This window comes from Protopterus annectens, chromosome 9.part0, assembly GCF_019279795.1.
Source record: "Protopterus annectens isolate FY-2018-M chromosome 9.part0, PAN1.0, whole genome shotgun sequence".
NCBI lineage: Eukaryota > Metazoa > Chordata > Ceratodontiformes > Protopteridae > Protopterus > Protopterus annectens.
The window spans coordinates 1,680,055,785-1,680,072,180 of record NC_056743.1 but is presented as its reverse complement, the minus strand read 5'-3'; the positions used below and the strand labels follow the sequence as shown (position 1 = coordinate 1,680,072,180).

The 16,396-nt window shown below is 37.9% G+C and overlaps 1 protein-coding gene across 1 annotated transcript in view; it reads left to right on the top strand.

Annotated features, from left to right (window-relative positions):
• Positions 1-2,106: 2,106 nt before the first annotated feature.
• LOC122810748 (olfactory receptor 6N1-like) overlaps positions 2,107-16,396 on the top strand; it is a 69,654-nt gene continuing 55,364 nt past the window's right edge. The window contains exon 1 of the mRNA XM_044082309.1: positions 2,107-2,219. Coding sequence (XP_043938244.1) covers positions 2,107-2,219 — 113 coding nt within the window. The remainder of the gene's footprint in view (positions 2,220-16,396) is intronic.

Here is a 16,396-nt window from a genome sequence, read left to right as displayed (position 1 = left end):
TCTGTGATGTTATCACTGCCCATTGATTCTGTGTGACCAGCTGTAAAGAGTGCACAGCTGCATTGCCCTCCTTAGCATAGGCACTGAGTAAGGTTTGCATGTGAACTTTGGCAGATAGACAGTGGCGATATAGGGGTGACATGTGAGACAAACACTCAGCTAGGGGATGATTGTGTATTCACTCTGGTTAGGTATGTCTGGTGGCATCCACATGCACATCTGTGATTAGTTGTCTATTTCAAATAATATTTCAATTATATTGGAATATATGATTTGTGAAGGAAAGACCTACACATACAACCATGGTCACATTCCACACACTGGTACTATGCACACAGTCAGACAATTATAACAATGTCATGTACTTACATCAATTGCACAACATATGCCTATACATGTTTCATGGCTAAGCTGTGTTTGAGCAGCTTGATGCCAAATTTACTGACATAAATGCTAATAGTACATACCGCTCGACCGTACAGATTTTCCCAGAATGTCCAATTTTTTTGACTTGTATTTTTGGTCTGTTTTTCATAAAATTGTGGTTTTCTGGTAAATCATTGGTAAATCATTAAAGATTGAAGTCAGAATATAATGACAAATATTTCAGTTTCAGACTTCATACCCTTCAGAAAATGCATGATAACATAAAACCTGTTATTCTATCGACTTTCTAAGTTTGTAAGAGCAATATTTAACACTTGTCCCTATTCTTGTTGCTTTGTCCTCCCACCCATTATTTATGGCTTTGTCCAGATTTCTTGATCTAAAAGGTTGAGTGGTATGTAATATTCACAGAATGGTGTTACTGACCCCCTCAATAATCCTTGGTTCTAGCAACACAACTGCACATATAATGAATTCCCCAAGGTTGCAATTGCATCAAAATGTGATATATTGTTGAGTATATCATAGATTAACAACATGTGTATGAGTGATTTACTTCTAAATCATGTATCCCATATTGCCCAATGTGAAGATCCTGAGACAACAATAATGAAAGTCACAATCTTGGACATCGGATTTTTAACATAGTAAGTAAACAGCTGGCCAAATGGAACCCACATCGAGGCCAACATGCCCTGTTCTCCACTGTAGTGCAATCCCAGAATTGGTATATTTAGTTACATTGGGAATGTGGGGGGTGTGGCCCCCACCTAGGTGAGTTTTACTTACTTTGGCATTAGTTTTGGTTAAAATTGACCAAGTGTTTACTTACCATGCTAAAAATCCAATGTTCAGGATTCCCATGTTTCATTATTGCCATCTCCGGATTTTTGCTTTCAGTAATATGGGCCTCGGGATTTAGAAGTAGATCCTTGTATGAGACAAAACTTATGTAATCATGTAATCAATATGAATTCATATTGATGTGTGTCATAGAGCAATTAATGTGGATGGTAGAATGTGAACTTTGTCGACAGTTGATCTGCTCCACTACAGCAACACATGTCCTGATATGCCAGCAATATATATTCAAGTGTATCATTCCATGCCGCTTGTGTCACTCAACAATAAGTACCATTAAGACTCTGTCATACTTCACGTTGGGGTGAATTTATTTATTTATTTTATTCTACATTTGTTAACTGGGATAGTCCACTTGACATAGATCCATTTTCAGTGAAGGCCCGAGGAGAAAAGCTCCATAAGTAAGAATAGCATATCACAAATTCTGCATGGAAAATAATGTCAAAAACAGATAGACATAACTCAAGTAACTAAATGGGCATAACAACACCATTAGTCCAAACAGAGAGATAGTACATCATTACTAGAGGTTGAAGTATAAAGGAACAGTAATGTAATTGCTGGAGTGAGCAGCTGGATTGGTTTGTTAAAGTGTAAACCAGAACTGTATATATATATATATATATATATATATATATATATATATATATATATATATATATATATATATACAATTGTAGGACATTGACCTATTAAAGCATTGTGAGGTATAAGAATTTTCATGAAAGATTAGGAGGGGTGAGCATAATGAAAGAGGGTCTAACCTGGTATATTACAGGAGCAGAGCCAGTTATTAATGAGATGGGTTTTTAAAGATTTTTTTTTAAACTGTGTGAAGGTAGTGGTAGTACGTATATGATTGAGAAGTTTGTTCCAAATTTTGAAAAGAGCTGTATTATTCGATTTAGTAACAGTGAGCATAAATTTGTTACTGGATCACAGAGTCCTGTTATTGCTGTGGGGGAGAAGTATGTTTTGTAATACAGGATTTTTTTTGGGATTAGTACTGGATTTTATGTGCCAGAGAGAGCTGATTGTAATGTATCAGTTGGGGAGGTTCAAGTCAGCTGAGCTGTTTCAGGGATGAGGAGTGGTGAGATCTAAAAGGAGAGTCTGAGGCGAATCTGGTGATTTTGTTGTAGCAGGAGTCAAGCTTTGCTAAGTCTGATCTTCTAAAGTTGGTAAGAATATGGGAGGCATAGAGGAGGGTAGCAACAAAGTGAGTGTGGGCTATGGTTGCCTTGGTTTGTTGGGTAAATAATTGTTTATTTCTATAGGGGGTACCTAGTTTTTTGTGGACTTTCTTGATGGTCTTGGAGATGTGAATATCAAATCTTAGACTGTTATCAATTTCTACACAAAGGAGTTTGGTATGTTCTGTGAGGGAGATAGTTGTTTTGTTGCTAGATATTATATGAAAGGTGATAGTTGATGAGGTGGCCCTAGTAGGTTTAAAAAGTATCAATTTGGTTTTAGCAGGGTTTAGGATAATTTGGATATTGGATAGCCATGATTCAATAGACAGGAAAGATTTCTGTGTTAATGTGTGACATTCCTGTAGAGAGGAAGCTGCACAAATCAATGTAGAATCATCCGCATACTGTGTGACAGATGCATTGTGAGTAGAGGAATAGAGCTTGTTGGTGTAGAGGGTGAAAAGTAGTGGGCCTAATATGGAACCCTGGGAAACACCTACAGTGACTGGAATAAGGGGTGAGAGTTCTTGTTTCCACAGAACTGCTTGTTGATGGCCAGTTAGGAAGTTTTGGAACTAAGAAAGTGCTAATTTAGATAGCTCTTTGATAAGAATGTCATGTCTAACCATATCAAAGGCCTTTGATAAGTTGAGAAAGGTGGCAGAAACAAATTTACAATTGCTTCTGAGTGTTTACTGTATTGGTGATGGACAGAAAGACAGCGGTGGTACTATGGAAGGGGCAAAAGCCATGCTGAGTGTTTGACAGGAGTTTATGTGTATGAACGTAGTCTAACATTTGGAAATGTACACACTTTTCAAGGATTTTTGCCAAAGGGGATAGCATAGCTATTGGTCGGTAGTTTGTAAGTTCTGTGGAGTTGCCTCCTTTATGTAGGGGGATTATATGAGATAATTTCCAAATTTCGGGGACAATGGCTTCTGAAAGGGATCTATTAATTAGAATGGCTATAGGGTAGGGCAGTGCATTGGCAGCAGTTTTTAGGAATTTCCCTGGTAGTTTGTCAGCAGCCAGTTTTGTGTGCTTTAGTTTTTTTTTTGAGGTATTTTTTGTCTTATCTATAGAGACAGGCTGGAAATGAAAGATGCTATTGTGTGTGTGAGGTGTAAAGGGTTCTGAGGAGGGGGGGGGTTGTTGATTTTTCTGTTGGTTAGCTAGAGTTAAGATTGTCTATGTAAATAATTTGTTAAATTGAGTAGCAGTGCTATCTGAGTTGTTTGCTAGGGTGGGGGATGGAGTGCAACGTTTGTCTGATAGTAATAATTTATTAATGGCTGCCCAAAATTTTTGAGGGTGATGTTGGTGCTTGATTTGAAGTCTGGAGTAGTAATTAATCTTGTCAAGTTTTACTAATTCTTAGCTTTGTTCCTAAGTTCCTGATATTTTTATTTTGCAGCTGGGGGCTTGGCAATATGCCAGCGATCCTATGCTTTGTCCCTGGCTTTGAGGAAAGGTTTGGTTTCTATTGTAAGCCATGGAGTAGGATTAGCTCTGATTCTTATGGTTCTGGGGGGGGGGGCATGAAGATTCAGTATACCCAGAAAGGTGGCATTAATGTAGGTAATTGTCTCATTTAATTCCAGGAATTTCACGGCTGCACAGTTGCAATGTTTTAGTTCTACATTGAAGTTGATGGGATTAAAGTTCTTTTTTTTCTAATGGATTGGTAGACAGTGTCTTTGGGGTTGTGATTACATTGTCATAGTAGGAAGGTTGGCAGATGGTCACTTAGACCATCTGGCAGGCATGCTGCAAGAGAGGGTTGGACTAGTTCATTAGTGAGGATCCAGTCTAGGGTTGATTCCCTATTTGTTGCCTTGTCAATTCTTGTTGGTGTTTGGATCATTTTGGTAAAGCCATGGAGATTAATAGGATTTGTTGGAGTGGGAGCATTACAGGATAGCCAATCAATATTAAAATCACCCAATATGATAGTTTCATTTTGAAGAGATAAGCAGGACCAATGGAGTAGGTTTTCTAGAGTGGGTATATTGTTGCCTGGAGGTATATAGCATCCAGTTATGTTACTTGAGACATACCTCTCTGGATTATATGAAGAGACACATGACTAAACTCTCACTTTATGTGTCCCAGGCAGGTATGAGCCTAGCCCTAAGCAGCATTCTACCTTCACCCAGGATGATGCCACAATATAAAGAATGGATGATGGACTTCAAAAATTGGATTAGTTTCTGGTGTCAGTCCAGGGGGATCCAGTGTCTCTCAATCTGGGATGACATGAACGACAAGCCATGCTGCTTTGCCAGACATGGTCTGCACCTGTGTCCTCTAGGCTGTTGGACACTGATAAAGGCACTTGCCTCCCCTGTAGTGCCTTTTTTAGGCAACGTCAAATTAAAAAAAGTTCTAATGTAACAACATCCACTGGAGGCAAACTCAAAGTACTGCTGCTTAATGCTACGACTGTAAACATGAAGCTGCACTGCAGGATATTGACAACCTGCTAAATGACAAATTTAGTACAAACTTCAACCAACTGGCCCCACCGCAAAGCTTACCTGACACCAGTCCTCTGCCTAGTATCTACACATCAGGTCATATCTGTGCTCTATTAGGCTAAAAACATGGCATTAATGGTACCAGATAACATCCCAGGTTGCTTACCAAGCAATCTAAAACAGGGCCCTGTGGAACCAATTAGCATCCTCTTTAACCATAGCCAGAGAATTGGCTTTGTTCCAGTGGAATGGTCAACAACAGCAGTAATCCCTTTGCATAAAGGAAGGCCATCAACCAGCCCTGGAAACTATAGAACTATAAGTGTAACCAGTCTCGTCTGCAAGGCCGTGGAAATAATCATCTTGGACCTTATTAACAAGGACATAGGTGGCCTTCAAATACTAGACACAATGCAATTTGGCTTCATTAAGGCTTGATCATGCTTATTAAAACTAGTAGACTTTTAAAAAGTCACCAAAGCTCTAGATGAAGGTAATACACTGAATACTACCTATCTTGATCTGGCCAAGAGTTTTGACACAATCCTCCACTCAGGTATCATTGACAAATTACTCTCCTAGCTGGAGATTAAGCCTTACATCACTAGATGGTTAACCGATTGGCTCACTGACAGAACACATGCTGTCAAAGTTGGTGACTCAACCTCTAACAGAACCATCACCTGTAGCATACCAAAATAATCTGTGCTGAGCCCTTTACTATTCAGAATATATTTCTCAGAAGACCAGGCTAAATTGTCCGGCCTTTGACTTACCAAGATTTTTGGTGATTGCAACTTGGGTGCAATCATTGAGTATCCCAGTGATGTTAACATATTACAGGAGGGGCTTACACAGACAAATGTGCCCAAGCCACATGATCTAAAATTATGCAAAAAAAAGTGCCATTATTATTGCCTTTTGCAAAGTGGAATTCTCCACTAATTACAGTATTGAGAAACCCCTTCTAAGCTCAAACCCAGTGGTGCAAGACCTGGGAACACAAGTAGATAATCTGAAATTCAACCACCATGTTTCAACAGTGTTAAGGAAAGCATTCAACATCCTGCATCTCATAAGTCAAGGCATCTTTTACAGGTCTGAGGATATTATAACACCACTGTACTCAACACTCATCAGACCACTAATAAAGTACAAATTGCTCCCTTTTGCATGTAACTCACCCAACACCTGCAGCAGCTGGAGAAACAACAGGGTTTTCTCAACAAGAAGATACAGGGCCTGCAAACTATGCTATGATATACATGGATAAACTGAAGGCCCTGTCACTGTACTCTGTATCGTATAGACTGCTGAGAGGTACCTTGTGCCTGGCCTACAGACCAGTCTTGGACTCTGCGAAGAGGGAAATGCTGCATATCCACAAATCTAATGGCACAACAGTCACTCACTCTAGGGATCTTAACCTAGCCTTTAGCATTAACAGAACATGCTTGAGAGAAGACAGCTATAGCTGATGAAATCAGCAGAGTATTTTCAGTGGAAGATGGTAATAGCAGTATCCCACATGCTGGTGTAAAATGCTCTCTTTAATGTCAACCATGTGAAGAAACACACACACACACACACACACACACACACACACACACACACACACACACACACACACACACACACACACACACACACACACACACACACACACACACACACATGCTGACTGCAGTGAGAACAGAATCCCTAGTACACCAACTAGAGACTTTCATATTTAATGCAAGCACCACAGCACAAGTCTGACTTGTAGAGTATCAAACAGCACTTTATAAGTGATGATGTCAGCAATTCTCAGTGAGGAAAAGATGGTAATAGCAGTGTTCCACATGTTGGTGTAAAATGATGCCTCTCTCTCTCTAATGTCAACCAAATGAACAAGCACATACACACAAGTTGACTGCAGTGAAAACAGAACTGCTACCTATCCAAATACACCAACTAAATACCTCTGTATTTAACACAAGTGCCATGGCACAAGTCTCTCTTTTACAAGGCTGCAGGACAACTTATAGTGGATGACATCATCACTGGATATTTGAGAGACGATGTTGGGAGGCCTGCATGAAAAAGAAATGTAGGCACATCCAACTGTCAAAACATTGACCCGTCATGAGATTGTAGTGATGACTGCAGGATGCACAATTATGCTCATATGACTAGACAGACACACACATACACAGAAGTTGACTGTAGTAAGATTATAACATTCTACTTAACTAAGCACAGAGACTAGAGAAATCAGTACTTCATGCAAGTGCCATGGCACAAGTCTGAGTATTATAAGGCTGCATGACAATTTATTGTGGATGACATCAACAGTGAATGTTTGAGAAAATATGTTGGGAGGCCTGTCTGAAATGGATAGCTAGCCATGTACAACTGTTAAGATACTAAACAACTGAATTTACCACACTGATGAGTGTGCAAAGTGTAGCATGTACTGTTGTGTTTACAATATGCAGGTATACCTTAAAAAGACAGGTTTGCGAACTATGTGCAAACAGCTGTCCACATTACTGCAAGTACTGGAAAATATGAATAAGTATTGTCATTATAAAGATGTGCATGGTATATAAAAAGGCATTTGTTATTTATTTCTACAGTTTAGTTGATATATTTGTGAACAAGTACTGAGAAACCAAGTTTGAAGTGCATGGGTAGAGGTAACAGATGGCTGCAGTGTAAATGTGTGTTATTTTCTTAAAAGGTGCCTTCCCTTTGTTTGTGTTTTTATGGCATGCAGATGAAATGGACAATAAACATAACTGATACATGCTAATGTAAACTTTCAGTAGTGGACTGCCAAGCGGCTGGTTTGCGAGATTGATGGCAAAGTGTTTGTGCATGCGGGATGGGCATTTCTACTGATTTCCCTGTTTGTGTGTAGTTAATTGGCAAACAAATGTGAGCCTCATTGATAAAATTAGGAGAGTTCTGAGTACTGAGTGTTAGAAACACACATGCTGCTTAGCTGACTCTGTGGCCACAGGTATAAATGCATTGACACATTTATTTTAGAGCCCAGATTATATGGTGTTAGAATCAAGGTGTATGTAATAGCTTTAAATATGTAGTTATAATGCAATTAAATAGTGTTTTATTCTGCATTCACTGTGTGTTACCTTAGCACAGTGTGTTTAAGTGACATTGTGCGAAGGTAACCGCGCCATTAAAGAGCTGTTCGCTGTCACTTGCATTGGTGCACAATACAAAACACTGTGTAAACACAAAGGCCAAAAAGTGAAGGGCTCCATTACCTTTTTTTACTTATGTTTGTAGTGTGTGATTCTATTTCTTGACCAGATAAAAGGCATTAAAATGGAGTAGATAGGACATTGGCAAAATGGGAGGCAAGCAGGGGGAAGAACAAAGGGACAGTGATATAGGAATGTGCAGGTGGGAGGTAGGAAAGAACCATAGCTATCCACTTCTTCAAAAGTGCAACATGAAAATATGTACAGGATGTTAGCTGAATTTGGACTGTTACCTCAACAAAGAGGGGGGACAAGAATGCAGTCACGTTGTATTGCCAATTGCACCAAATCAAGTGTGTCAAGAAGATATTTATGCAAAGTGGAGAGCTATGTATGGGACAATTTTTAATTATTTATTTATTTATTTATTTATTTTGTGGGACAGCTGCCCATTTCTTATTTTTTACTTCACTAAGAGAGGAATGTTGGGTAAGTGATGTAGGTACTTCTGGGCAGGTAAGTAGGGTAGCTGAGGAAGTAGATGCAAACAAATAGGATAGACAAGACAAGACACAGGGATGGTGAGGGACACAAAAGTTTGGGGGATACCTTGATTGGAGCTATTGAGGGGACAACACATGCCCAATGGTGTTTAAAAAACATGAGGGCAGAGAGAATTTAGTCCTCACCCACTGGGCTGTCATCAGTGCCCCCTTACTCTGCTGGCTGTTTGAATGGGGGGAAGGTTCTCATTTGAATAGGTCAACAGTATCTAGTATCGACTATACTTGCAATTTCAAGGAAGTATATAACAAGAAGATGGAATACAAACACAGTACAAACTTTTGAAGACTTCTACAGCCTACTGAAGACCAAAGCATTATTAGAAATTAAAATTAAATAACTAAGAAGTTATCCAAAGCCATTTATCAACAACCCTTGTGGAAAAGTCTTATCATTGATTGACACTATACAATAATTGATCAGACACTCTGATAATGGATTGGACATACTTATAAAGTAACTGTATAAATTAAGATCTGTTATAGTGTCAGGCTAATGTAAATAGTGTACATAGTTATTTAAGATGTTATGTATAAATGCTATGGAATTCATTTAACTGTATTTGAAAAATAAAAACAAAAAAATTGAGGAACGGGGGGGGGGGGGCAGACCGAGCCTAGAGGATTTGTCCGAGATGGATGACATGGAAATGTTGTTTTTGTTTGGCACATAGAAAAAAGAAAGAGAAATAAGGGTTAGGGTGAGAGAAAAAAAAAGGAGATAAAATTAGTACCATCATATATGACATACAATGCATTATCATAAAAAATAAAGAATTTTTTCTGAGCTTTTACATTTAAGTATAATTCTTAACAACTACAAACTATAAGTAGTATTTATCAAAGTAATACTTGCAATGTGCATATATTGCACATATGCTTGGTCAAGTTATACAGATTAAGTTAACAGCAGGGCAATTATGCCACTTGTGTTGAAATTAAATTGTGTAATATTTTTAAGGGATTTTACTATACATTTGTTACTTTTGGTATTTGAATGCACAACATCTGATTACAATATTGGAATTGATTCCTACAGTTGGCTTTTGCTACAGACCGAAGCATGCTTACTTTGCTGTAACTGTATAGCAAAGGAATAATTTAGCTAAAATAATAGTTATCTTGCTCTACATACATACATATCTCCTGCTTCCTTCAGTCTGTCTAGATGCTCAGCATGGGCATTTTGATTCACCATAATCTCTGAGTTGGCTGTAGAATAAATGGAAGAGAACAAGAGAAGAACATTATGCATAATGGTCTTGCCTATATCCAGCTTTCTATTTACTATAATTTCTCTGTAGCAGTATATTTGCACAACTGTGGGATGTCAGCAGTCTTGAACTTATGCAACCACTTTTGAGTGTATCCCTCTTGCACCTTTTCAGGTCATTAAAGTGATGCCTACACTGTTCTCCAGTGTGTGGAATGCCAGTTGCACTGGAGATAGCCTTGGCCAGCCTATTCCAAGTTTCAAACTTGCACTGGGATGTGATATAATCCCTCTGCAATAGCCTTTGGCTGTGGCACTTTACAAGAAGTCTAGCACCCCTAAATCAGACACTTTCCCTTCTACTACCAGACATGTCCAACCAGGAAAAACCGCAATAGTTAAAAATGATTTCCCTCCAATGCCTGTTATCACATTTACTGATAGTGCACAAACCCAAACAACAATGCCAATTGTGTTGCACAATGTTAAGCAGAGAGAAACAGTGGTAAACAGAGAAGAAAACACTTTTTGAAATGGGAAAGTTAATCTGACACTTGGGATTAGTTTGACGGTTGTTTGCTACTGGAACTGTTAGGTGATTTAACTTTGCAGACATGTACTGGAGGTATAAATTTTATGACATGAAATATTTTTGTGACCTGGTACACACTCATAAAATCAATTTTTACAATGTGGGATTCAAATCTATGCATAAGAGACAAAACATTTTCTTTCCAGCTGTGATTTTTCATCCTTGTCACAGAAGAAGTGTTTCTCAGACATGCTCATTATTTACACATAAATACACAAGACAGATTGAAGAGTTAACCATGTATGTGTATGACCTGACAAGGTCCTGATTTATACATCACAGTGTGTATGAGTTTTATTGAAGTCTGACGACCATCCAAGGCCAGAGAACACAGTTATGATCACAGAAACATATTAGTCAGTAGTTTCTATATTACATAATCAAACTTTTAAAAGTTCGAAGGTCATATGTTCAACACCATATGATCGAACTTTCAAAAATTCGAAAATGTAATAAAAAAAATAAACCAAAGAAAAAACCTACTTGAATGGTTTAATCAGGGGGCAAGCCCCCCCTGCACCCCACACATGGTGGGCTGCACCCCACACCCCCCGTTTTTTAAATATACCAACTCTGAGATTGCACTACAGTGCAGAAGAGGGAAATTTTCCTATTCTGCACTGTACGGAGATCTCCGTTGAAATGTTTGAACTTTTAAAAGTTCAATCATATGGTGTCAACCATATGATGTTCGAACTCTTAAGAGTTCAACAACGTGATATAGACCCAGTCAGTATACCCTCACTCTCACAAATAATTCATATGGGTTTATTAAAATTGAGTGAACAATCTTTAATAAAATTGGGAATGTGTGATAATTTCTTCATGTGAATTTTAATTTAAGGAAAATGGAACGGTAAAAATATTTGGAATTTTTCTGCATTAGAACCAAATATCATCTTTATTGCAGCCATACACTTATACCCGCTGCCACAGGAATACTTAAAAGCAGTTAGATATTTTCATATTCATTATTAACTTCTGTGTGTTAACCACCATGCAATGACACGTAGCATGTTTGCTCGATGCTCAACATACTTGATTGAATATATCTGTTTTGAAAATGTCTATCGTCTGCTTCTTCTCTTCACGTGTTCTTCAGAAATTAAACTTTGAAAACAGTGCCAAGCATATTTGTTTCACGGGTACAAGGAAGTATCCTTAAAGACAAGTAAACTCTTACAGGATGCACAGGAGCTCTACCTTCCTGGTAACTATACTCTTGCAGAAAGCAATAAGGTAAATGAAGATGTTCTCACACGTACACTGTACTATGTACTTTGTGTTTCACATCTTAAAATAATTCTCTCAAACTCCACATTTGCCTTCAGTTATCCTTATGTGCTCATCTGGCAAATGCTTAAGCTCTCTCAGTTGTACTTGACTGCAAGTCTTTTTTGAGCCGTTTTTATTTCCTCATGTATCATATGCCCTATACAGTGTTTTTATAACTGAATATAGTAGTTGAAAAACGAATTAGGATTGTACTAGCAAAGAAAACAGAAAAATGGAAAAGTATTGTAAACTGCATTTTGCTCTTCTTCTGAGTCAGTATGGTCCCTGAATTGGCATATATAAGCAGCAGCTTAGGTAGCGTGAGGTGAGAGGCCATCCATCATCCCAATTACCCTTTAGTGTAATACCAATTTTTAAAAATTGAATTTGCAGTCAAACCTGAGTGCTGTAGGTATCTGTCTATAGTCTAAACTGTTTATAAGTAAAAAAAAAAAAAAAAAAAAAATATATATATATATATACAAACAAAGAGTTAAAAGGTCACACTGAAAAAACTATGAGAAAAAAAACTAAATGAAATCTCCAGACAAGCTAGAACTTTCAAAGAGTGACCTCACAAACCTCTTATTACAGAGGCCCATGGGATATATGCAAATGACCCTTATGAACATCAGGTGTTTCAGCAATATGGCGATTCTGAATGCCCATGACTTTTACATTTGAAGTCCCTTGTTGTGACCTCTTCAGCATAGCATAAGCAGAGTGTTTGACTAAGCTTAAGAAACACAGGGTTGTTATACCCAGCTGATGTCCATTTTCATTAGGGTGTTTGCAAAATATCCCAAATAACAAATTAAAACAAATACAAACAAAGAGTTAATATATATATATATATATATATATATATATATTTTTTTTTTTTTTTCTTTTTTTTTTTTTAACTAAAATCTGAGAATTGTAGCATTCAGTGGAGGTAGGTTATAAACTGTAGCAAATGTTTACCACATTTGTAGCAAGCAGTTTGCTACAGTTTAAAATATTTTTTTTAATTAAAACTTGAGCATCGTAGTGCTCTGTGCATGCAGTGTACAGACTGTAGTAACTGTTTGCTACATTTACAAGCAATTTGCCACAATTTAAATGAAGAAAGGATTTATTTATTTATATTTTTTACTATCATTGAGGGGGCAAGCCACATAAATGGGAAATGAATTGGTTTGGGCATGATGGGGGTGTGTGTGTCATGCATCTGATCACCTGGTTGGTCTGCCTGTAGAATTAATATATATATATATATATATATATTTACACTTCACGGCTTCTTGAAGATCTGAGGTGATTCGGGTAGGTAGATTGGGAATCTTACTGCAAGTTTTAGATAAATAAGTCCTTTTTTTTTGCTCTTCACTTGAAGATGAGGGGTGGGACAATAGTTCGTAACAAGCTATGTTTCTACAGATAAGTAAGGTGGTGTGGGGGAATGTTTATGGTTCCATGCATTTGGCAGACTATTAGGAGAGGTAAACTATATTATACTTAGAGAACAGAGGTGGTGACTGGGCTTGGAGTTTGGTTTTTCTGCGGCTTATGCCAGTATAGCGGTGATAACACTGTTTTCCAGTGAGGGGGATGCCAGTAGCATCAGTGACAGCCTTTGCCAAACTATTCCAGGCATCTGCCTTGTACTGAGACCCTGTATTATACCCCTGCAGACGCCTTCAGCTGTAATGTTTCACAGGGAGATTAAAAAATACCTTGGTCTCCTCCTCACATCACTTCTGTGCTCTAAAAGGAGCACTGCCTTCCCATTCACCAGCTATAAGTATCACTTTCAAAGATGTCAGGAAAAATGTCACTAAATTGGGGTCCAAAGCAAATTTTATATTTCCTCTCCTTTGTGCAATTGTAGGAAAAGTAGAGAATTGCATTTGTGAGATGGATGCCGGAATAAATGTAATATAGGTACTGCACTTATGGCTCCAGTGGCAGTTTAAGTAGTAAAATGTGGCAGTCCTCCTTCCCTCTGCTTGCTTCTGAGAATTCATACTCAACAACTGCAGCTTACAATGGTTAATAATGGGCTAGCAACTGTATCTTGTAACTTGACAGACATATCTTCTAGAGCATGCCCACATGAAGTGACTCACAAAACAAATGAGGTTAGCATATTTATTGTGGCAAATGTTCACAAAGAATGGGATCTGAAACTCTGCCTACCTGACTCTCAGTTTTTAACCTGATAAATTACTACTGATGCCACAGAATAACATATTAAAACTCTCAGGTAGCACACATTTGCACAGAGAGTTGTAACAGTAGGAATAGCTGCAAAATGAGCAGCAGACTTAAATAATCCATGTACCTCATTGGCATATTATACATCACATCTGGAGTAAAATGAGCAATAGAAGCTGTTAGTGTTTCAGCTAATAATGTCAAAAGTTAGTTATATCATTATTTATTTCTATTGCAATTTGAGTTTAATCTCACTCATGTGACAGTCACCAAACTATTAGCTTAGACAAACATGTTTTTTTCAGTTTTTGCCACAAAATACGAATGATCATTTATCATTGCCTATTTGTGGATAGCACTGTTGTTTTCTGCCAACCATCATGCAAAGGCTGAACACAGAAATGTTTTTTATTTTATTCTCCTTTTGTATATATGTGGGTATTGTACTTTTGTCATTTTACACCATATTAAAGGCTAACAATGTGACTAAATACTGAATGCACACAAAAAAAAAATGTGTGTTTGGTTCAAAGAAAGACTTGAATGGGTATGAACCCATGATTGTCATTGTGATATGCTCTATACTATTGCATATACTAGGGGACCAAATGGGCAGTACAGACAGGGCTCATTATGCACACATACCACAGATAGGTAATTTGCAGACTGCAAATACACCATTGCAAAACTGCCTACATTGAGCCAGTAAAAAAGGCACAGCCAAGGTATTCAGTTTTTCACATCATATTACTGACTTATTACTGACAACGCAACAGACATGCAAACATACAAAGTGCAACTTGTACATATTTATCATAAGAATGTTTCATTTCATCATAATTTATCATAAAATGTCATCCAGCATTTAAATGACAATGGATTTGAACACAAATCTATATTAGTGAAAGTCTATAAGTAGAGTATTAGCTGTTCATGCCACATATCTTTCACAGGATATATGGCAATAAAACGCAGTTTAGTTTAACACAATACTTGACATCAAATAAAAAGAAATACACATAGCAGGATTCAAATTCATGAGTTGCTCAATCATAGTCCATCAAACAGTGTTATAGAGGTATGACAATATTGCTATCAGATGGAAGGTGAAACAATATATTCAATGTAATGCAATACTTACAGCTGCATCTCACCCACAGTGGATTAAAACCATGTGAGAAATGTAAGCTTTGCATCATTACTGTGCTGAGCTATGTAAGCAGTTACAGAGAATATACTCACCTTACATTATTTTTATTTCTTTTAGTGTCTGAGTTGCTTACTAACTCTGACATTCATCATAGGTGTACAATCAATGGCAAAGTCTTAGCACGTGCATAGCAATAGTCTTTGTTTTTAACACATGAGTTGAACTAGCATTACCCTCTGTTCACTGGTGACCAGCTATGCTGATTTTTGCCAACCATCGCACAACAAAGGAGGGTAGAAATAAGGATTTAATTTCATAAACCCTTTATGGACATGTGATTTTTCATGTTTATCTATTTCTGACCAGATTAAAGGTTACAAATGGAATGACAGGACAGAGATGACAATTGGAAGACAACAGAAAGTACAACAGATATTTGAATAACATACTAATAATATGTAGGTATCGTACAATCATGGTTCCAATTTACACTTTCAAGTGGAAACATAACACACTGCCATTCCTGTGCTTGCTACTGAGAATGTATGCCCACCAGCAATGTTGATATCAGATGGTTGCAGATAGCATGATCACCATTGTGAACCTTCCTTTTATACAAACAGAGGCCACCTCTAAGGAGTCTGTATAAGACTCAGTAGAGGGACAGGGCCTTTAGCCTATATGTGTAAGGTAGATGTCTGAGGCCCTGAATTTTCCTGGTGAGGGACTTCTATGGTCTGTCCCGCCACTATATGTGCTTTGTGAGGTAAATGCTGAAAGGGGCATTGTACTCAATAATGGGTCTTATAAGGGAATAATACAGAGATGTTATGACCACCTTGTCCCTGGATGAGACACCCTTACTAATGAGGTGGGCCATGTAGAAAGCTTTCCATACAACAGAGGCAATATGGTGGTCAAAAGTCAGTTTGCAATCAACCTAGGTGCCCAAGTCCCTAATGGCTGATTGCATGCTTAAGACCTTGTTATTAATGTGATAATTTGTGTGGATAATACTCTCCCCAAAGGGGTAGATGATGCATTTTTTTGTCATTCAGTTTAAGGCCATGTTTCTGGCACCAGTCATTTGCTTGAGTGAAACCCTCTTGCAGGATGTCCACATAACTAGGGAAAATGATGACAGTCCCCAGCTTGCAGTGATCTGCAAACTTGGTCAGCTATAGCCCTCTGGTTTTCGCCTGCACCTCAGAATAGTAAATCCTAAACAACAGAGGCCCCATGACCAATCCCTGGAGTTCACTGCTTGTTAG